General features: G+C 43.8%; 1 protein-coding gene across 1 annotated transcript; it reads right to left on the reverse strand.

Annotated features, from left to right (window-relative positions):
* Positions 1–4998: 4998 nt before the first annotated feature.
* CSTL1 (cystatin like 1) lies at positions 4999–9148 on the reverse strand. The gene is made up of 3 exons (XM_036086186.1): positions 8930–9148; positions 5892–6002; positions 4999–5082 (listed from the first exon to the last, which is right to left on the reverse strand). Exons 1-3 carry the CDS (start codon positions 9146–9148, stop codon positions 4999–5001), a joined length of 414 nt encoding a protein of 137 aa, XP_035942079.1.
* Positions 9149–23817: the final 14669 nt, after the last annotated feature.

Raw genomic sequence — 23817 nt, forward strand, 5'->3', positions numbered from 1 at the left:
GCATATAGTTGGGTCAATGTTTATTTAATCCACTCTACCAATCTCTGTCTTTTAATTGGCTTATTTAGACCATTTACATGTAGTTTACACATTCCATTAAATGTAATTGCTGAAAGGACTTAGGTCTGTTATTTTATTTTTTCTTCTCTCTGTATTTTGTTTCTGTTTTCTTTATTCTTCCTTCCTGTGAGTTACTTGAACATTTTTTAAAGAATTCTATTTTTATGTATCTGTACTGTTTGTGAGTATATCTCTTTGCACAGCCTTCTAGGTGATTGCTCTAGATATGACATTATAAATACATAACTTGTCAGTCTGCTGGTGTTGATATTTTACCAGTTCGAATGAAATGTAGAAAGTTTACCTCCCTTTACACCCCTTTATTATTCCTCATTTACAAATGTCCTAAATATTTCTTCTACATACATTGGGAACTACCTCAGAAAATGATATAATTTTTGCTTTAATGGTCAGACATAATTTAGAAAACTAAAAAGAAAGAAATCCTATTGTATTTACCCATATTTTTACTTTTTATGTTCTTCTTTTCTGATGCCTTTTTTAAGATCCTTCTTTTAAATTTCCTTTATATTTAGAGAGCTTCTTTTAGCTGTTATTTTAATGTAGGTCTTCTGGTGCAAATTCTCTAGTTTCCTTCCATGTGAGAATGGCTTATTTCCCCTTTATTCCTGAGGGATATTTTTAGTGGATATAGGATTCTGGATTGACAGTTTTCTTTTCTTTTAGACCCTGAAAAACATTGCAGCTCTTCTGGCCTCCATGGTTTATTATGAGAAATCTGTTCTCATTCAAATTGGGGTTTTCCCCCTAAAGGTAAGGTGCCTTTTCTCTTTCACTGCTTTCAAGATTTTTTTCTTTTGTCTTTAAATTTCAGAAGTTTAACTCTGATGCGTTTTGCTGTAAATTTCTTTGGGTTTATCCTGTTTAGGATTTACTCACTTTCTTGAATCTATAGGTTTATGTCTTTTGCCAAATTTGAGAGGTGATCAGCCATGATTTCTTCAAATAGTTTTTTAGCCCTCCTCTCTCCTCTCTTTCTGCAATTCCAATGTGTTAGATATTTTGTAACAGTTACACCAATTTCTGAGGCTCTGTTCATTTCTATTTGGTCGACTTTGTCACTGTTATTCAGATTGGATAGTTTCCATTCTTCTCGCTTCTGGTTCATTTACTTTTCCTCTATTCCTTCCATTCCACTGGTGAGCCCACACATTTAATTTTGTATTTAAAGATTATTTATTTATTTATTTGACAGAGAGAGACACAGTGAGAGAGGGAACACGAGCAGGGAGAGTGGGAGAGGGAGAAGCAGGCTCCCTGCTGAGCAGGGAGCCTGATGCGGGGCTCAATCCCAGGACCCTGGGATCATGACCTGAGCCGAAGGCAGACACTTAACCGACTGAGCCACCCAGGTGCCCCTAATTTTGTATTTGTTATTGTACTTTTCAATTCTAATATTTCCACTTGTTTTTCTTTACATCTTCTATTTCTTTGCTGAGATTGTATCTTTTCTGAGACTTCCCATTTTTTCATTTGTTTGAAGCATGTTGACAATCATTGCAGCACTTTATGATGACTGCTTTAAAATCCTTATGAAATGGTGGGTATTCATCCTTTCTGATGACTGAGTAATATTCCATTTTATATATGAACCACATCTTCTTTATCCATTCATCTGTTGAAGGACATCTCAGCTCCTTCCACAATCCTTATCAGATGATTTTAAGATCTGTGTCATCTCTATGTTAGCATCTGTTCATTGTCTCTTCTCATTTAAGTTGACATTTTCCTCATTCTTAGTAGGACAAGTGATTGTCTATTAAAACCTGGGTGTTTTCATATTGTGCTTCTGGATCTCACTTATATGTCTCTTAGCAGGCCTCCTCTGACAGTGCTCTGCAGGGAAGAGGGACACCACTTCATCACTGCCAAGTGGAGACTGAAGGCTAGGTTCCTCATTCAGCCTCTGTTGACACAGGTGGGGGGGATTCCTCATCACAGTTGGTTGGGATGGGAATTCAGCCTCCCCACCCAGGCCTCTGCTGATACTATTCTCACTGGAAAGGGCAGGAGTGTCTCATCACTACTCCCCACATGCCTCTTCTCACACTAGCTCAGTGGGGAGAAACAGAAGTCCAGGCTTTCCATGTAGCCTCCACTATCACCACAGGGAGTGGGGGGGGGGCATGTTGACACTCAGTGAGGTAAAAGCTCTGCCACCCTATCTGGCTTTCTCTGACACCATTTCAACTTGAGTGCTAGGCTCCTCATTACAGTCTCAAGAGGGTGAAAATCTACATTCCCCACTCAGCCTTCGCCGGGAGGTCAAGGGATTGTGGAGCCTCATTTTTCCTGCAGTATTTGCCTGGAGTAAAGCACTTATCTAAATGCTCTCTGTCATAATGGGCTGCCCCATCCTGGCCTTTTGGCCAGAGAGAACAACCTTTCGCTGAGACTTTTGTTTTTATCTGCCCCTGTTGTCATTTCCAGGTTTCCACCTTCTTCATCTCCAAGTCTGAGATACAAAGCAAAAAGGAAACCCAGGGTATAAGCTTCCTATAGCTGCTGTCAAAGTTTGTGAAAACAAACTTGGTGACTTCAAACCGTAGAAACTTGTTCTCACACAGTTCTGGAGCCATGAAGTCTGAAATCAAAGGTGTTGGCAGGACTGTGCTCCCCCCAGAGGCTCTAGGGGAGAATCTGTTCTTTGCTTCCTCCAGCCTCTGGTGGCTGCTGGCTTTGCTGGGCTGTGGCACATCACTACCCTCTCTGCCTCTGTCTTCACACACCTTCTCCTCCACGTTTCTTTGCTAAATCCTTCTCTGCCTCTCTCTCATAAGGAAAACTGTCTTGGGTCTCTTAGACATCAGGGCCTGGACTCCCCACTCCTTTCACAGAGACCTACCTTGTGTCTGTCCTTCCTAGCTGCCATTCATAAAAGCAAGGCAGGTGGGTGGAGCAGGAAGAGGTCACTTTAAAAATTCAAAGCAAAGCCATAAAGTTTGGTAAAATATTATTAAAAGAATAAAGTATCATTTGAAATTACATAAAATAAAGCTACAAACAAAAAGGTCATATAACTAAAAGATATTTTTAAAAGTAAGAACTTAGAAGTTGAACAAGGTTTAAATCAATAAATAGCATTAGAGAGGCAAATTAAGTAAAAAATTTTTAAATGTTAAAAAAAATCTTGAGTAAATTAGCTAAAAGCTGAATGTACACATATCCTATTATCCAGGATTCCACTCTTAGTTGTGTACTCGACAGAAACTCATGCATATGTCTACCATTAGACACACACATGCATATTTATTAATAGCTTTTATTCTTAGAAACTAGAAACTACCATAAAGTTCATTATCAGTAGAATAGATAAGTATAGTGTGGTATAATCACAAAATAGAACTCTACACAATCTTAAAGTGAGCTACAATTACACACAACATGAAAGAATTCAGAAATATGTTGAATGAAAGAAGCCAGAAACAAAAGAATATATATTGTATGATTCCATTTGTAAAAGCTCAACCAACAGGCCAAACTCAGCTAGAATGGTAGGATCTGGAGAGGCTCCTCACCTGTACCATGAAGGTGAGAGTTGCTATTTCATAGGCTGTTGTGATAACCAAATGAGAAAGTGAGGACAGCAGGCCCATGCAAATCACCCACTCAGCCTTCAGTGACATTAGATTTGAAGAACTGGATGCTTCTGGCTTCTCTCTTGCATGAGAATTTCACCACCTTTAACACTGCACCTCCACTCTCCCTTCTCTCTCAAGACACTCAGGTGAATTTGAGGTTCTTATTTGTGTGTTTACTCTTCCCCTTTGGAAATCCTCTCTCAGGTTGCCATTATAAGTGTGCTGGTGGGTCTGGTCACTGAGGAGGTTCTCAGCCTTCATCTGATCCCCATTTCTGGTCCAGTGTACACCTACTCTGCTCAACTATGAGTCACATGAGGGAAGACGCTGTAGGTCTCTTTCCTCCAACAATGAGCACATGGGAGGCTCAGGAGCTCTCTCTGAAGAAAGTTCACACGGCCAGCCCAGACTGCTGTCCTTGGAAAGGCCCACTTGTGAAGTTGGCCTTGGTTGGAGTGTGGGAACTTGGATGGCAAACAGTTCCCTACACTGATATAAAACTCTCCCTGAGTGATGAGAGGACCTCATTGTGTCTATACTGTTTATACAATGTGACTTATGCTGAATACCTTTTTTCCTTCTGGGAGTCTGAAGTTTGGACACACCTTAGGCAGAAGCTGCCTATGTGCAGGGAAAAACCCATGGCACTGAGTCTCTAATGAGCTTCCCTGGGAAATACATTTCACACATGTTATCACAACTCACTGCTGGGGAATTAAGCGCATACCGTCTGACTGCACCAGGAAAGGAGTCTGGAAACCTGCACCTAGTTCCCTGAACTTTTCCACATTAACTTTTTCCCCATTGCTGATTTTGTCTTATACCCTTTCACTGTAATAAGTCATAGCTGTGAGTACAACTGTGTGCTGAGTCCTGAGGGTCTTTCTATTGAGTTACTGAACCAGTGAACTTGGGGACCTCAGCCACATTCACAAAGATACGTAAGTTACAGAGAGTATGGGGAAGAAACAGAGCTCCTGCAAGCTCAGGCTGGTGGTCAGAAATTGTCTGAATCACAACAAACCTCAGAGACATGCACTGAAGTAGAAAAACTATGAGTTTCCTCCAAAGAGTTAACATCCTTCTGTTCAAATTGCACCCACCCCCTAAGGGCCACTGAACATGTGCATGAGTGTGTGTCTGCATATGTGTGAGTGTGTCTGTGTATGAGTGCGTTGTGAGTGTGCACATGCACATATGTGAGTGTGCATGTGTGCATGAGTACAAGCAGGTGTGTGGAGATCCTGCTGAGGGGGATGAGGCCCTTCAGAAGTCTAATAGAAAGTGCACAGTGTGACCATCTAAGTTTTTATCAAACATCTTTGCACCAATGCATTCAAGCCTCCAGACAAGAGTTGTTCCAGAGTTGGTAATAGTTCATCCAGGGCACAGTGTACACCAAAAAATCACAAATGAAACTCTGTGGAAGGAGAAAGAAAACAGCCTTCAGGGAAATATTTTTTGAAGGTGAACAAAAAGCTCCTGCCCCCCAACAAGCCCTTATCTGGGGAATCTGGACCAGTCTCTGTATCTGCTCAATGACCACATGGGTGAGGGGGATCTGTTCACAGTCACATAGTGGGGGCAGAGTGGGGCCGGCCTGAACAGGGATGTCACCCTGGGTGCCCCCTGCCCAGTCATTGGGACCTGAAACAGGTCTGGAGCCTGGAGCCTGCAGCCCAGCCAGATGCTGGGATGAAGTCTGGGCAGGACAGCCTGGGACAGCTGCACTGCCCACAGCCCCAGTCCTCCTGCTCCTGCACTCAGGCACAGAGTGTCCCTCGTGTCTGCCAGCTTGCAGGTGGTTGCACCAGGTGGTACTGGGAAAAGCCAGAAAAGATGGGCAGAGGTTGGAAGACAAGAAGGAAACTAGACAATTCCCAGGGATATAGAGAGTATGAGCCGAGAGCAGAGCGAAGCCCCAGGGAAAGGAAACCACTTCCACCTGAGGGGCAGGGGTGAGATTGCCAGGGGCCGGGGCTATGACAGCTCAGGGTGGGCAGACTGCCCAATTAGAGAGCCTTCCTCCCACCTCTGGGCACCTCCAATGGCATCAGGCAGCCCTAAGGCCCATATCTACACAGCTAGAAAAGCTGTCAATGTCCACTTTTGGTCTACTTTTTAAAAGTTTACTTTTCCCCCTTTGATCACAAGTCCCTGCTCCACTTGATCTTAGCCAAAAGGCCGAGAAGCGATACAATCCCTGCTCAGATGACTGCCACCACACACCTTTTTCAGCTTCTTTTTGCTTTGAATGGGGCATGAATTACTTGTGCTATTCCTCTTGCATTTGGTCCGGCTAATCTTCACAGTTACCATATACTCCACTCCAGTCGTGAGCTACCGAGAAACAGCAACACTGTTAGTGTTGACTCCAAGCATCCAGTTGCTGACCCTCCCCAGGAAAAGCTAGGAGATGAAGCCCCAGGAGCCACAATCCCTGTTTCCAGAGCTCATCCAGTAAAAGCATGGCTTCCTCTTCTCCTCCCAGCTGGAGGATGCACAGTGACAGCTGAGGCCCTTGGTCGGCCCCCAGCATGTGCAGAGCCCTTCCCCTTGCTCTGGACTGGCCTCACTTTTGCAGTCACAGATGGCTTCTCACTTGTCTCCCTTGTATCCTCAGGATGAGGGATTGGCAAGACATTGAGCTTGGCTGCCCAGCAGCCCCAGAATACCCCCCCATATCTATACACATGATCCTCAGAATGCATAGGGGTGCATCTTGTCCCTCCGGTTCATCCTTTTCCTCCATCCCTACTCTCCTTCCCAACCAACCTGATGGAAAGCAGTTTAAAAACACAGCTAAAAAACACAGGCTTAGAAACTGAATTGATTTGGGGCATTCATTTCCCTCCTACTAACACTGCACCCTTGAGCAAATGCCCAGCAGCCTCCCTTTCTTCAACTACAGAGTTCAGATAATAATTGTGCCTGCTCAAGGAGTTGTTGCATGGGCTAAAGAGAAGCATGCATCTCACTGAATGCACAAAGCAAATTTTAAAATAATTTATTACGAATTATTAAATGTTTTAGCAAAGTGTGGGGAACATTACTCTGAAGCAGCTATGGAGTTAGGAAAGCAACAGAACTGAAGACAGAAGAACTGTGCTCGAGTTCTGGCTTTATCCCCTGCTAACTTTATCTCCTTGGCCAAGCCCTGCCACCTCTCTGACTCAGTTTCCTCATCTAGAGAATGGGAAGAAGAGTGCCAATTTCCTCCTAGGGTGTATGCAAACAGTGAATGTGTAAACCATGGAGAACACACACCAGGGCTATTCCCAGCTGTTGGGATCTGTCTTGCTGTGCTCATGATCAAGTGCCAGGCTGTAAGGACTGTGAGGGCAGGGATGCTGGGAAAGCCTTTTGTGGCAGGACCTGCACCCTGAAGTGAAACTCCAACAAATGCTTTGGTGATTCATGTCCTCTGTTGGAAACGGCTGGGTCCCTCAAGTCAACACACAGCATAGAGAGCTCTGCCCTGGGGAGGGGAGAAGCTCCTGGAAGTTCCCTGCTTCCTTGTCCCTATGTTAGGGTCAAACCAACAGAGAGGGCTTGGTACACTCCCTGGTGGTGGTAGAGGGAGAGAGCAGCCACACTGCCCCCTAGAGGAAAGTGCCCCCAGAAAAGCCCAGGGTGGTTGCGGTGGAGGGTGGGGGGGAAAGAGGCCTGAGGGCATTATGGCCATCTTGGTCCCAGCATCTGCCACCTGAAGAACCTCAGGATGCAGGGCTCCAAGCTCTTCATCAAAGGACGACGGTTCCATCCAGGTGTTGGCATCTTGCAGGGCTTTCACACTGACCTTCAGCATACTCCATAGGTATGAAAAATCTAAAACACTGGCCATAAATTTTACTGACATTCCAGTGTGCAAAGTGTTTTAGCATTCATTATTAGACTGGATTGCTAGGTAATAAGAGGAATCATCATAGTCATACAAATATTTTCACGGGTGAGGCTTCACTCTTATTCTGCCCACTTGCAGGTGAGGAAACAGGCCTGGAGAGTATGAATGGCGCTTGACATAGATCTCACAATTAGAACCTGGGTGCAGGCAGCTCATCAGGCCCACCTCCTATACCCCTCTGTGGGGTATTAGGATGCAAACAATCATGTGGCGAAAGGACTCAGGTCACCTAGCTACGTCGGGGCACACACACTCTGTTCTTTTATCCATCTGAATGACATTAAAAGGCTGTTCATAAACTATTCTTCGAGAGTTAACTGTTAATGATAATGGACTGATTCCACAAGACAGACCTCCTGGGAGTCTCAGATTTATCCTTGGGAACCATGACCTGGGAGAACAAGCCAACTTGGCAAGAATTTTGGTCAACAGCCGCCACCTTGTGTCCAAGTCACCTCAGTGTTTGTGGGCCTGATGAGCCACCATCTTGGGGCAAGAGTATGTGACTGAAACAGGGACAGGCTGATGTCCACATTGTGACGTCAGGCCTGCTTTGTGTCACACTAACACTGCCTGCCCCTCTCTGCGCCCCACCCTTGCTGGTTTCTCCTGTTCCCACTGCCCCTCTCTCTCCGGGCCAGAGACATTTTCTTCTGTCATTTTTTTTTTCCAAATCGGGTTAATTGAACTAAAATGTGCTATTGCTTCTGCCCTAACTAACATATAGTTTACTATGTAAACTTGAAGGGAAGTTGGACCCACGAAAGTGGTTTTCAAACAATTTTTCTTTCCTCAATCACCCTCAATTGATGTATTTCAAAAAAACTTTGTATGCAAAACACATAAAAAGAGAGATGATCTGGTTGAAGTCTGTTTCTCACTCCCCCTTCTCCTTTCCACCCCAAAAAAATGCCCTGTGCAATCCCAGATTTCTATAGAATACAACTAGAAAGTTCAGACTTGACAGCCCTGGACACTGAAAAACTATGTTGAGGGGAACCTACAGAGAACATTTATATTTCACCAAAGCAGAAACAAAGTCATCTTCGTCAGTGTCACTCTGGTAGGATGAATTTCAGAACAAAAGGCAATTCTTCCCAAGAAAGAACAGTTGAGAATCTCAGAAGCTGTTTTTACTTCAGACCAAGAGTAACAGAGTAAGGTTTCATTCCAGTCATTCGGCTAGCATTTCAAAGCATGGTGAAGGCAAGTCTGGGGTCCAAATAACTCCAAAGCATGCTCATCCCAAATGAAGCCTCCCCCACCTTGGTGAAACCATCACTTGATTCTCTCTGGGAGCCATACCATGTCCCTGGATGTCCAAGTGGGCCCTGCCCACATCCACAGGAACTGAGGCACAAACCTGCATCTGACTTCGAAGTAGCTTGTCGACTTGAAATAAGTAGGTGTCATTGCTAGCATTGTTGTAGGTTTCCATGAAGAATTGGAGCGTTGAATTCATGTTTGTCTTGCTCATGGACTTCTCCTGGAAGCCTTCCCACCTTTGAAAATGACCTAGTCTGGCTTCCAGGACCAGGGCAGCCAACAGCAACAGAGGGTTCCTCCAGCATCCAACTCCCATCTTGCAGCCTCAGAAACCTCCTATCCACTGCACCTGCCAGGGCGGGGTTGGAGCCAGAATGCAACTCACTCACCCTCCCGCAGCGGTCTTTGCCCAGTGGGCTTGCCCATCACCTGCAACCAGAGACCTCAGCCTTATCCTTTCAGGGCTCTGCCCCCAATTGAGATTGAGATCCCAGCCTTATCCTTTCAGGGTTCTGCCCCCAATCTGACCAAAGGACCAACCCAGGAAATCTCCCTGCATGGTTGCTCAACTCTCTTTCAGGTTTGTACATTTTCCACACATTTATGATACCCACTTGGTTCTTCCATTATTCAGGCAAGTGTAATTTCTAAACACCAGCAAGATGGGCAAGGCCCTCTCCTTGCCTTCATATTTATTGAGGAAGAAAGGCCCCAGAACAGAGCTTTATAGTGCTATGCCATAAGAAGTATATGGGACAGAGAAGCGCCATTGGTGGGAATTGGGGAAGACTTATGGAGAAGGTAATATTTGAACTGGGATATGAGGAATCAAGATATGGGACAGGGCGTGATACATTCTACTTACCTATTGTGGATTCTACCTGTTTAACCCAGCCATCAACTATTCCCTATGCCTCCTTTAGAGCTAGGTTCTCTTTACTCTCCTGCCTCCTTTCTCACCACAGATTTCTGCCTGCTGGATCCCACTGTACCTGCAGGCCCTGGCACTAGCTCTTGCTATGTTGGTGTGACCCCAGCAGATCTTTGTGAGGTAATATTAGCCTCCCTGTGAGGAGGGAATAAACTCTGATCCTTGTTCATAAATTAATCCTGAAGACCCCTGAAGGTTAGGTGTTGCTTATTTGGGGCAGGAAAAATTTTCCTCAACCCTCTTTGGGTCTCTGGCTGGACCTAAGAATTAAACTAACAGGAGAAAAGCATACAGGTTTTATTGACATTTTGTATATGGATGGAGCCTTCACAAGAAAATGAAGACATGAAGAAGTGGCCAGAACAAAAAGCTTATATACCCTGTAGACAAAGAAACAATAAATGTGTGAAGAATAGACAAGACAAGGGGGTTTGGACTAGGAATAATAAATGGTGAAGAGATAACAAGGTTTGTTTATACAGCCTTATCCTCCATCTCTGGGTATAAGGATGTCCTCCATCTTCCTGGTACATGGAAGGTACCTTTCACATGGGAGATTTATCTTCTGTTTTTAGGGAAGAAGGTCTCCGGGTGGGGGGTGGGGGATGATCAGATTGTCCTTCCTGCGTCGCCATTTTCTCAAACTCCTTAGGCTTAAGATCTTCAATGCACCAACGTGCCAAATTTGGGGGTAACATGCCCTGAACCCATCACCTGCATCCAGAAGCCTGTAATAACTCCACATTTTTAAAACTTTTGTTAAGGTGGGATCCTGAATGGGGTCCTGCAGCAGAAAAAAAGAATTAGTGGGACAAATGATGAAATGTGAATCAAGTCTGTAGATCAGTTCATAGCACTGCACCGATGTTAACTCCCTAGTTTTTACCTTCGCACTGTACTTACATGAGATGCTAACATTTGGGGTGAATATTTTATGTTATTTTTGTAACCTTTTTGTAAGTATGAAATTATTTCAAAATAAAGGTTAATTTTTTTTATTTTTTTTGTTTAAATTCAATTTAGTTAACATATACTATATTATTAGTTTCAGGGATAGAATTCTCTTCAGCAACCCTCAGTTTGTTTCCTAGAGTTAAGAGTCTCTTATGACTTTCCTCCCTCTTTGTTTTCATCTTATTTTTTTAATTAGATATATGCAAATGACACTACAGATAAAGGGCTGGTATCCAAGATCTATAAATAACTTCTCAAACTCAACACCCAAAAAACAAATAATCAAGTCAAAAAATGGGCAGAAGACATGGACACTTCTCCAAAGAAGACATACAAATGGCTAACAGAAGCATGAAAAAATGTTCATCATCATTAGCCATCAGGGAAATTCAAATCAAAACCACATTGAGATACTACCTTACACCAGTTAGAATGGCAAAAATTGACAAGGTAAGAAACAACAAATGTTGGAGAGGTTGTGGAGAAAGGGGAACCCTCTTACACTGTTGGTGGGAATGCAAGTTGATACAGCCACTTTGGAAAACAGTGTGGAGGTTCCTCAAAAAGCTAAAAATAGAGCCACCCTATGACCCAGGAATTGCACTACTGGGCATTTACCCCAAAGATATAGATGTAGTGAAAAGAAGGGCCACATGCACTGCAATATTCATAGCAGCAATGTCCACAATAGCCAAACTGTGGAAAGAGCCGAGATGCCCTTCAACAGATGAATGGATAAAGAAGATGTGGTCCATATATACAATGGAATATTACTCAGCCATCAGAAAGGCTTTTGCATCAACATGAATGGAACAGGAGATTATGCTAAGTGAAATAAGTCAAGTAGAGAAAGTCAATTATCATATGGTTTCACTTATTTGTGGAACATAAGGAATAGCATGGAGGACATCAGGAGAAGGAAGGGAAAAATGAAGGGGGGGAAATCAGAGGGACAGACGAACCATGAGAGATTATGGACTCTGGGAAACAAACTGAGGGTTTTAGAGGGGAGGCGGGTGGGGAGATGGGTTAGCCCGGTGATGGGTATTAAGGGGGGCATGGATTGCATGGAGCACTGGGTGTTATACGCAAACAATGAATCATGGAACACTACATCAAAAACTAATGATGTAACGTATGGTGATTAACATAACAATAAAATTTTTTTAAAAAGGCAACAGAAAAAAAAAACTAATGATGTACCATATGGTGACTAACATAACATAATAAAAAAATAAAAATAAATAAATTCAATTAGCTAACACGTTTCATCCTTAGTTTCAGATGTAATGTTCAACAATTCATTAGTTGCATATAACACCCAGTGCTCATCACATCACATGCCCTTCCCAATGCCCACCACCCAGTTACCCCATCCCCCCACCCACCACCCCTCCAGCAACCTTCAGTTTGTTTCCTAGAGTGAAGAGTCTCTCATGGTTTGTCTACCTCTCTGATTTCTTCCCATTCAGTTTTCCTCCCTTCCCCTATGATCCTCTGCGCTATTTCTTATATTCCACACATGAGTGAAACCATATATTTGTCTTTCTCCAATTGACTTATTTCACATAGCATAATACCCTCCAGTTCCATCCATGTCGATGTAAATGGTAAATATTCATCCTTTCTGATGGCTGAGTAATATTCCATTGTATATATAAACCACATCTTCTTTACCCATTCATCTGCTGAAGGACATCTCAGCTCCTCCCACAATTTGACTATTGTAGACATTGCTGCTATGAACATTGGGGTGCAGGTGCCCCTACTACATCTGTATCTTTGGGGTAAATACCTAATAATGCAATAGCTGGATTTTCATCTTATTTTATTTTTCCTCCCTTTCCCCATGTTCATCTGTTTTGTTTCTTAAATTCCACAAAGTAAAGGTTAAAATGTTCAAAAATAAATAGGACCTTAGTCTTTGGGAAGGAGCACACATGCAGTACTACCTTGCAATCCAACTCTCCTGGGTTCAGCTCCCTTGCTGGGTGACTCGGAGAGACAGTTAATCTCTGAGCCTCAGTTTCTTCATCTATAATATGAGAATGGGAAAAACTACTAATCTTGGTCTGTGGTGGAAACTAAATCCATGTACCAAACAACCTGTTCCCAGGTCAGGCATCAGTCAGTGCTCGGAAACATCTTCTGGGTGATTCTTTCAAGACTCTGAACCCACACACTGAAGCCCATGGTCTGTCAGACCCCAAATGCTCTGGGACCCAGGCCACCCTCCAGTGTGAAAATCCTACTAGGACCTGTTACAACATCACCCCTGGCCCTCAAAGCCTGCTTTGTAAGACTTGTCCAGCTGACGGAAGTGGCCACTTTGGAATACCCTGAGCCAAAGCTGCAGGAGCACCATTGTCAAATAGATGCATAAGGGTTCTGAGTAATGTGTGTGCAGACTGCCTTGGAAACCTGAGCTATACCCATTGGACTGTGGACCTGAGGAAGGAAAAGTAATATTCAATGGACCATATCAGAAAATCTATGAACATGGGGCCAAATACATAAAAAACTGATCTACTTAAAGAAATATGCACCTTGGTTATATCCATAAAGTTAGGGGGAAATGAATCCCCAGTAATTTGCATGGAATAAGAAAAAATATATAGACCCTGGCTATGCCCATAGAATAAAACAGAAAAAGGGGACCATATCTGCCACACCTGGAGTTCTTTGGCTTATGGTGGCATAACTCCAATCTCACCTCTCTCCACATGGCCTTCTCATCTGTCTCTTTATCTCAAATCTCTCCCACCTTTCTCTTAAGAATGCCAGTCATTGGATTTGGGACCTACCCTAAATCCAATGTGATCTCATCTCAAGATCCTTAACTTAATTATATCTGCAAAGACTCTATATCCAAATAAGTTCACATTCATGGGTACTAGGGGCAACGACTTGTGCATATATTTTTGGGGAACACAATTCAACACACTAAATTGTCCACAGAATAAGAAGAAAATTGAGAGTACAAGTGTGTCCATATATACTAGTTTCCCATGGTTTTGTAACAAATTAACATGAGTTTGGTGGCTTAAAACCACAGAAATATATTGTATTTTAATTCTGGAGGCCAGAAATATGAAGTCATTTTCACTAGACCAAAATCAAGGTGTTGGCAGGGCCATACTCCCTCCAGAGGCTTTGGGGGAAAATCCACTGGCTATCGTCATTCCTTGGCTTGTGGCCACAACACTCCAATCTCTGCTTCTACGGGCATATGCCCCCCTCTTCTGTCTGCCTCCCTTGTATAAGGATATATGGATGGTATTTAAGGCCCATCTGAGAAATCCAGAATGATCTGCCCATCTCAAGATCTTGAACTTAATCACATCTGTAAACTTCTTCTTTACCACATAAGACAATGCTCACATGTTCCAGGGGGTCATTATTCAGCCTACCACACCATGGATTCAGGAAAAATAGGAAGAGTGATTATTTCCATGGAAGGAGGGGGACAGGGGCCCTGGTCCTGTCCCTGGAGAAGGAAAAAAAGAGAAATAAACACATCCATGGAAATGAGAGGAAATAAGAAGCCTCATCAATTCCATGCTTAAAGGGAAAACAGGTATCCTGGTTACATCTGTGGAATAAGTGAAAAATAGGAGACCTGATAATATTCATGGGATAGGCTGAAGATAGGGATCAGCATTATATCCATGAATCAGTGGAAAAATACAGGAGGATGGATGATTTCCATAGTTTGATGGGGAAATGGTGGTTTTGGTTATGTCCATGGAATGAGGAGAAAATAGGATTCCAATAATGTTTGGTATAAAGGATAAGCAGGGGCTTGGTTAAGATTATGGAATAAAGAGAAAATGAATGGCCTGGTTATATCCAGAATAGATTGTGAGAAAAGGCAGTGATATAATGCCCATAAAATGAAGGGGAAATGAGGGACCCTTGTCATGTCCATGGAATATGGTGAAAATAAGGGGTCTGGCAATGTCCATGAATTAAGAGAAAAATACTGAGCCTGATAAAATTCATAGAAAGGGAAAATATTAGGCCTGATTATTTCCACGCAATGAGGAGAAAATACAGGGCTGGGTGTGTCCGTGTAATGCAGGGAAAGTAGGGGGCCTGGTTATGTCAGTGGAATAAGGGACAAGCAGAATGCCTCGGTCATATCCATGGAATGAAAAGAAAATAGGCAGCCCCGTTGTGTCCATAAAAAAAGAAACAGAGATAATGACTATGTCTACGTGGTAAGGGGAACATAGGGACCCTGGTTATATCCATGGAATGTGAGAAAAAGCCCTAGTTGTATACACGAAAGAAGAGAAAACAGGGGACCTGGCATGTCCATGCATGAAGAGGAAAATAAGAAGCCTAATAGTGTCCATGAAATAAGGAAAAGCATGAGGTCTGATTGCTTCCCAAGAAATAAAGGGAAAATAGAGGCCCTAGACGTTCAGGAATAAGAAGAAAATTGGAAACATGGCCATGTCCATGGAATAAGGGAAAAACATGTGGCCTGGTTAAGTCTATGAAAGTCTATAAGGAAGATATTGGAGGGGGGCTGATAATATCCTTTTAATAGGGGACACAGGGAGCCTGGTCATGTCCAGGGAATTAGTGGAAAAGAAAGTAGGGTCTCTGGATGTTTCTATGGAAAAGGGGAAAGTAGGTAAAAAGGAAAAACTCATCTTCCCATCTGGGTAGGGAAAACCTCAGCTCTTCCCTATGTTATTTCTCTCCTGCAAGTCTCCTTTTCTATCTTGCAAAACACTTTCTGACACTTCTGGCTGCCAAATATGTGGGGTTTTCCCCACAAGAAATTCTCTCCAACACCAGTTGGGTGTCCTATAAGTCCACTCTACCTGGAGACAGCATCAGACCCCACAGATGAAGGGCTTAGTCCAAGACTGCCCCACTATCACCACCTTCAGATGCCAGGTGCAAGTCCAGGTTGTCAACTGTGCTTCATGACCAACTGGCTATAAATCCAAGGTTCCCATGACTCCCTTTCTGGGTTCAATTAATTTGCTAGAGTGGCTCGTAGAAGTCAGGGAAACACTTTTTCCCAGCTTATTGTAAAAGGATATGACAAAGGATACAGATGAACATCCAGATGGAAGGGATATGTAGGACAAGGTATGTGGGAATGGGTGCAAGGCTTCCATGCCCTGTCCTGGAGGGCAACTTTCCCAGCACCTTTATGTGGTGACCAACCTGGAAGCTCTCCAAACCCTGTACTTTTAAGATTTTATGGAGACTTCATCATATAGGCATGATCTATCATTGACTCCATTTTTAGCCCTTCTCCCTTCTTACAAGCATAGGGGGCAGGGCTGAAAATTCCAAGTGTCTAATCATGGGTTGTTCTGTCTGGTGACCAGCCCCCATTCAGGAGCCCACCCAAAGTCACCTCATTAGAACAAAAGGCACTCCTGTCACCCAGGAAATACAAGGATTTTAGGAGCTCTCTGCTGGGAACCAGGATCAAAGGCCAAATATTAGAGCAAAAGACACTCTTCGTATTCTCACCACTTAGGAAATTACAGGGTTTCATGGGTTCTGTGCCAGGAACTGGAGGCAGAGGCCAATACATATATTTTCTATTATCTCATAAATAAAACTTGGTTACATCCATAAAATAACAGGGAAGTAGAGGCCCTGGCTCTATATATGGCCCAGTAATGTCCACAGAACAAGAGGAAAATAGAGAACCTAATTATTTCCATAGAATAATAGGAAATTACATTGTCTGGTTACAGTCGTGGGATAAGAGGAAAATGGGGACCCTGATTATCCATGGAATAAAGGTACATAAGGTGGGCTGGTTATGTTCACCTAGGAAAAGTGAAAAATAGGAGCCCCATTTTAGTCAATAAAAGAAGGGAAAATGGGGGCCCCAGTTATAGCCTGAAATTATAAGAAATATGGAGTCTGTGTATGTCCATGGAATAAGGAAGGGTGGGTGGGAGGGAATGCAAAGGGGCATGAGGAAACTTTGGGTGACAGATGTGTTCATTGTGTGGAGTATAGTGATGATCTCACAGTGATGATCTCAAAACTCATCAAGTTGTGCAGTTTATTGTATGTCAATTATACCTCAATAAAGCCATTTGGGTAGGTAGATGGACGGATGGATGGATGGATGGATGGATGGACAGATAGATGAGTGGGTGGACAGGTGGACAGAGGAACAGACAGATGGATGGATAAGTGGGGAGTTGGGGGATGAACAAGTAGATGTATGGACAGGTAGACGGATGGATGGATGGGTGGATGGATGGATGAAGGGTGTGCAAGAATAAGCACAGAGCTTCCCATGGAACAGACAGGGCTGCCACTGTGCCCCTTTCCATAACTGCACCCAGAGCACTGAGAAAGAAAAACCTGTCCTTGTCCAGAGCCACACGGGGGCAAGTATGAGAATAGTGAGGACTGCACCTCAGCATCTCCCACCTGCCTGGGCCAGGCCACCTTCTCACTTGTTGCTACACCGTTCAGAGGAAGACAGTCAGCCTCATTAGTAGTTGGTGCTTAAGAAAGAATAAGCATCTTTCCCAAAAGCCCAGCACACCTGGCCTTCTGACTCATAGGCTGAACCTGGTAGCAGGGCCACTGCTGGAGCAGTCACAGTGGCAAGGGCATGAGATTTGTCTTAGATCAACCCACAGCTATGTGGTGTGTGGGTGACATGGTGGTAGGCCACAGGGGGTTGTCTGTGAGCTGCACAACTTCCTGGTTTTGCCTGTTGCCAGCCAGGCTTGGAAATTCTTTGTCAGGCTGCTCCCAGGGAAAAAAAAATTAGCAGAAAACAGAGGGAGAATGTATCTTATCACTGCAGGCAGTATGGCTCTGCTTGTGTGGGCTGAGGAGTCTGGAGACTGGGAGTTTCCTGGCTGTGGCTTTTAATCTACCCCTTTATCTTACCTTGTCATTACTGCCCCTCCATCCCAGATGAACTTCACAGGTTCTTCCTTGACCCCAGTTCTCTTGGGCCTGCACAGACCACTCATCAGTCTGGTCAAAACCATTGCTCATCATGATATGCTTCTTTTTGGAAACCCAAAGCGGAGTGCCATTACTCCCCGAAATGGGAAGGGACCTGGAGGTCATCTAGCAGGTGAGAATCCATGCCCCAGGCTGCTGGGCATGTTCCAGGACAAGTAGCTAGGTAGACCATCCCCTGCCCAGGCAGACTGAGTCCAGACATCCAGGCTGGTCAGTTCTGGTCTCGCTGTGGGGCCAGGGGCTGCCGTGAAGAGTAGGAGAGCTGTAGAGCAGAGTCAGACATGGGGCTGCCCTTCCACAGTTTCTTGGCAGCTCCTTTGGAGTCTTAGTTACCTCATCTGTAAAATCACATGATAGTAAAAACATCAGATTATTATAAAAGGTACCTAGCAGTGCCTGACACACAGGACTCAATCATTTGGGTTCTTCTCCCCATATTTTTTTTTATCTATCTATCTATCTATCTATCTATCTATCTAAACTCTTCCTTGTTCTGCTCTAAACTGGCTGCTGACCTAGAAATTACCTTGACAAGAAGCAAATCTATTTGAAAGCCATCCTGCACCCAGAAACCCTTCAAAGCCGGCCCAGCAAGGAACAATCTGCAGTCTGGGTACCTGCATGACTACTCTCCCAAGCACGGCTGCAGGGGAGCATTGCCTAGGCCACCAGTGGCAGCCGCAACTGCAGCCCCGAGACCCTGAGCCCTCATCCCTGGAGCTGCAGCAGAAGGACATGGCTGACGTCGGCTGGAGATGCCCGCTGGCCCTGGGGAGCAGGCCAGCAGCAGGCGCAGAGTGTCAACAACGACAAGGTGGTACTACAGATGGCTCAGAGCTGGCACTGCCCCAAAAAGCTCAGTGCACGTTTTCCCTTTCCAGACAAGGAAACCTGAGAAATCACGAGGCTGAGAAAGTCAGAGATGTCATAAGACATGGAACATTCTCGCTGTCTCTGTAGGATTTCCACCTGGGGACTGAGAGTGACAGGGTTTGTCGGCAGGCCACCGTCCTCATGCAGCCTTTGGTCTCCTTTCTGCGGCCGCTCTCCCTGGTGCAGCCCTGGTTTACCAGCTCCTAAACAGGCTACTCCATTTAAGTAACCATCACGTCTCATTTTGAAAGCGAATACAAAGTACGCCGGCTCTGCAGACTGTTGTTCTCCCGTTTCTGCTCTCCGGCTGTACTTCTGTTTTCCGTGAGCAGGCAACCATCCTCCTGAAGCAACAAGCAGCAAAAGCTGAAAAGGGTCAAAACTTTGTTGTAACCTTCAAGTGTTCAAGTCCTTTGTCCATCTTTTCTACTTGGTGGTTTGCCTCCCATTGATTTGTAGGATTTCTTTATCCTTAGTAATAATTATTTTGGGGTATATTTCCTGCAAATATCTTTTCTGGGTTGTGGTTTTGTCTTTTCATTTGAGTTATACGCTATGTTAATGAAAAGAAATACTTCATCTTAATGGAGTGAACGTATTGATTTTTTTCTCTTATGGTTGGCAGTTTTGATATCTCACTTAAGAAATCAAGGTCATGAAGCTACTTTCCTGTATTTTCATTTAAAACTTCTAAAAGTTTTCACCCAAAACTCATGTGACATTGTGTGTCAACTATACTTCAATAAAAAAAAAAAAAAAAACCTCGAACAGTTTCAAAGTTAAGCATTTCACACTTATGTCCATTACCATCAATATTTTTGTGCCAGGTGTATTTGCTAATATCTCGTTCAGAATTCTTGTATCCATGTTCCTGAGTGAGACTGGCCCAAGATTTTCCTTTCTCATACAGGTCTTTTCTAGTTTGGGTCTCAAGGTTGCACCTCATACAACAAGCTGGGGAATGTGTCAGTCAGAGTCCCTGCAGTAAATAGAGGCACACTCGCAATAGGAAGGTTTATTTACAAGGGGTACTTACAACGCTGCAGGTGCAAGCGAATCCCAGGGCACAGGGCTGTCATTTGCTGGAAGATGAGGGGAGCAATCTAGATGTCAGGGAGCATCAGCTGGCCACCCTGCAGAGGGACCAGTGAACAGATGCCATGATCTCACTCACCTTCTGCCCTCCACGTCAGGCTGAGCACCTCACTGGCCTCATGCACCAGAAGTCAGAAGACATGGGACCCTATTGGTGGAGTCCCTACAGATCAGCCTTTTGGGTCAGAGAGCAGCATAAAGCAAGGTAATGAGTGGGACGTAGAGGAGGGGGATCGACGTGATCAAACACGGGGACATTTCCCTCTGTCTTAATTCCCTGGAGGAGTTGCTAGTTTGTTACGTTTTTGTCCATGTCTTTTAGGGACTGAGAAAGAGAGAGTCTATATGTGGCTTCATTTCATTTTCTTTATCTGGACACTCTCCCAATATACAGCCAATTCTCATCAATCAAAGTAGTTATGATCTATAAAGTCACTACAAACACTGAGTTAACAAGTACTGAACCATTGCTCCCCAGGAAAGCACAGATTTGGTTCCCTTGAGTCTCTGGTCACATTTTTGTCAGCCCATTAACTGTTTTATATGTGTTTCTGTTTAAAGACACTTTATTTGACGTATATCTTGACTTGTTAACATTGAACTCATAGCCAACAGCACTACAACTTGTGCCTGAACAAAGCTTATCTAACACGTATCTTCTCCCTAAGGCACAGCACCACTTTCTTGTGCTGAGGAACACCAGGAGACTTATTTACAGTATGAGCTAAAAAAAAAAGTCAGTGAGCTGAAAACATGTTTATCATGCCACTCAAATTTTTCACTGCTCTGCACATGTCCATAAATGACTGCAGAAATTCATAGTATTGGTTTGGGGGTTACAAATGGATTTTAGCAAATAGGCAAATTTGCAAATATAGAATCCGCGGATGCTGAGCATTTACTGTATTTTCAAATGCAGTCACTACAACAGTGCTTATGAAGACTCAGTTCTTTCAGACCATGAGATGTTAGCACCGCACCCTAAGTAAGCCTGTTACAGTGTGACCACTGATAGGAAACCCTTCCTTTATTTTGGGACAGACCTGACTATTTTGGTAATAGGCAAATAGGATGAAACTCAAACTTGCCACATTTGGAAAGGGTTATATAAGATTTGGTGCAATGAACTATTATCCATTAACACTTAATTGCAAAGACTAGTAGTAATCTAGAAAATGCTTATGTATCCTTAGAAACATACAGATAAAAAATGAGTAGAAATGGGTGAATTTTTCCTAAAATTTCTGTTAATTAAAGAAATTTAGATCAATTACATTAAAATAATAATGTGAAAGGAAATCGAAACAGTCCAGGAAATAAACCCATTTTTCTCTGTAAGCCATTGTGCCTGCAGCTTAGAACCATAATTCTGGCTAGAACTATATTAACTATTGAGAAGAAAAGTCTTAGAATATATCATTATATAAATAAAAGTTGGGTCATCTTGGTTTTTATGTCTATTTGCCATTTTTAAAGGCATCCAGTTAATTTCAAACTGTGTGGTGGAATTTCATATCAGTTAATGAAAAGAATAACATTAATTAATGACATAATATTACTTTTTCACAAGTATTTTCTTGAACTTAATTTACCATTTTCTATGTTTCTTCTAACAGATATTTTGCCATTTAATTTTGCTTTTTCTAATGTTTTGGTCTAAATTTCACAGAACAATTTCTTAAGAAAATGGTAAATAATAATATTCCCGTCTTCAGGAACAGTTGTAGCAATTTCAACACAGCATGAAATGTCTCAAACACACACACACATACACAAACTACTATTGATTTGAAAGTTAAAAAAAATATATAATAAAAACCACTTATTTAATTATCCCTCTGAAGTTCCCCATTCAATTGCTCTCGGGTTTTGCAAGTCCATGAGGAAAATGAAAAAAATCACCATAAATAGAGTAATTAAATTCTAGCCTCAAAGCTACACAAAGTGCAGAAGCCCAACCACATCAACATGGATAGAGAATGTTTATTTTCATTAATTCATTATTTTGATGCTTTTGGATGAAGAGTCTTCTGGAATGAATTCTTTTCTTCCCTGCCTTCGAAAGGGGACCACACTGGAGCAGCCCTGGCCTTGTCCCTCCCGACACCTCTGAGCCACTCTTAGGTTACTGAGGCTGAGATATCAGTGGAGAAGGCAGCTAAAGATGCGGCAGACCCTCCCGGGGTTCCAAGGCCCTTGGAGGTGAGGGGCTGCTCCCCAGGCTGGGGGCTCCAGCTTCACAGTCTTGTCAGTGCAACCAGGCTCCCTTGAATATAACTCTGGTGGGTTTAACACCTCTGCAAATCCTTTGAGCCCCTCCCCTTGAATACAGGTAGCCTGAGCAATTTGCTTCAGGGATACAGAAATGATGCCTCAGACTTGAGGCCTTAAGTTGTAAAGGTGATTCAGCAGCTGCCTGGCTCCCATCCCCCTAGCACCTTTGGAGCCCTGGCCACCATGTAAACATTCAGAGAGAGATACCAGGGCCTCGGCTGTTCTGGCCTTTCGAGTTTTCCCATCTCAGGCAGCAGGCATGAGTAGAAAGCCCTGAAGATGACCCCAGCTCCAGCTACCACCTGACTGAGAGACCCCCAAGTGAGAACCACCCATCTGAGCCCAGTCGGGCCCCAGAACCACAAATGATACCAATAATAAACAACTACTATAGCTTTACACCCGTAAGTTTGAAGTGACAACCGGAACCCCAAGTATACAGTTATCCACAGATGACAATACCGATTTATGAATTTGTAATGACATACTCTGCGACATATGCTTTAGTTACCTTTCTAGGAGTTTGGCCTTCTGAGTACCAGAACACACCTATCAGTCCTCAGTGCATATGCTCCCTGTCTTAGTTTGTGTTCTCCCAGAAGCAGACCTTGAGACAAGGATTCTAGTGATAGCAATTTCCTGGGCAGTAACACCAGAAGGCAGCACCAGTAGGAGTGTGGGGAAAGGCAAGGGAAGAAAGTCAGTAAAGAGTACAGAACAGGAACGGTCTACTGTGAGCAGCTTGGAGCTCACTGCCACTGGGGACCCCTAGGAGAGAGTGTAAAACATTGCTCAGAGTTGTCCCACCAGAAGGGTACTTATCTTCCAATTTTCCAACATTCATTGATTGAGGGCTGCTCCTAGGAGGCCAAGAGGCATTGATTTCCTTGTTAATGTAGTTAATTAGTCCTCCCCACTTCTTTAGCATTCCAGCAGAGCAGGCTGGAAGGCCAAAGAGAACCCTCAAGAGAATTGCAGGTGCTGGCAGTTGGGACCCCCAGGCACGGGAACACCCAGTGCTAGTCATAGCCACAAGTTTCCTACAGAGTTTGGAATCAGAGGGAGGGGGGTGGGTGACACTAAGTGAACGCAGGACCTGGTAGTTGCTGCTCAGCTTCACGGCAGGCAGGGGTAGTGGGAGCCAACTGCACTCAGTGGCATGGGAGATACTCACCCAGTGCACTGGGCCCCTGCACTGCCACTCCAGATCCCAGTCCGGACAATCCTGGAGGTGCAATGCATTTGTGCCCACTGCACCTTCCCTTGGTGCTGGTCTCCACACAGGATTCTTCCCATGCTGCACCCCCTTCTGTGAACACATGCAAAGGGCCACACCTTGTTTTTCACACAGATCATTTTCTGATCCTGCCTCTCTTACAGCAGGCTATTCTCAAATGGCTTCAGCCTTGCTTTTGCAGAGCACCTCTCAGGGTGAACAGTTGGGACACTCAACATTCCAATTTAACTTCCTGTGTGTTCATTCAGTCTGAATGCCTGTGAGTCTGCCCTGATCATAGGGAAAGGCCTGCAGGTTCTGCTTGGTTCTGCCTGGTAAAGGGTGCAGGTTCCTCCTTTCTTGGTCCATCTTCTCAGAAACTGTCTGAAGTCTTTTCTTCCAAGTGTCCAGAGCTGCTGAAAGGCAAGATATGTCTAGGCCAGCATTGTCAACTTCGTGCCATAAATAGAAATGTTCTGTATTTGTGCATTCTAATATGACAGCCACTAGGTACATGCGGCAATTGAGCAGTTAAAATGTGGCTAGTGTGACTGAGGAACAAAATTTTACATTTGATTTCATATTATTTGATTTAAATTTAAATGGCCTCTTTCAGTGAGTGGCCACCATCCTGGTCAGCTCAGGTGTACGTCATGGGTCCTTT

This window comes from Halichoerus grypus, chromosome 10 (assembly GCF_964656455.1).
Source record: "Halichoerus grypus chromosome 10, mHalGry1.hap1.1, whole genome shotgun sequence".
NCBI classification, from domain to species: Eukaryota; Metazoa; Chordata; class Mammalia; order Carnivora; family Phocidae; genus Halichoerus; species Halichoerus grypus.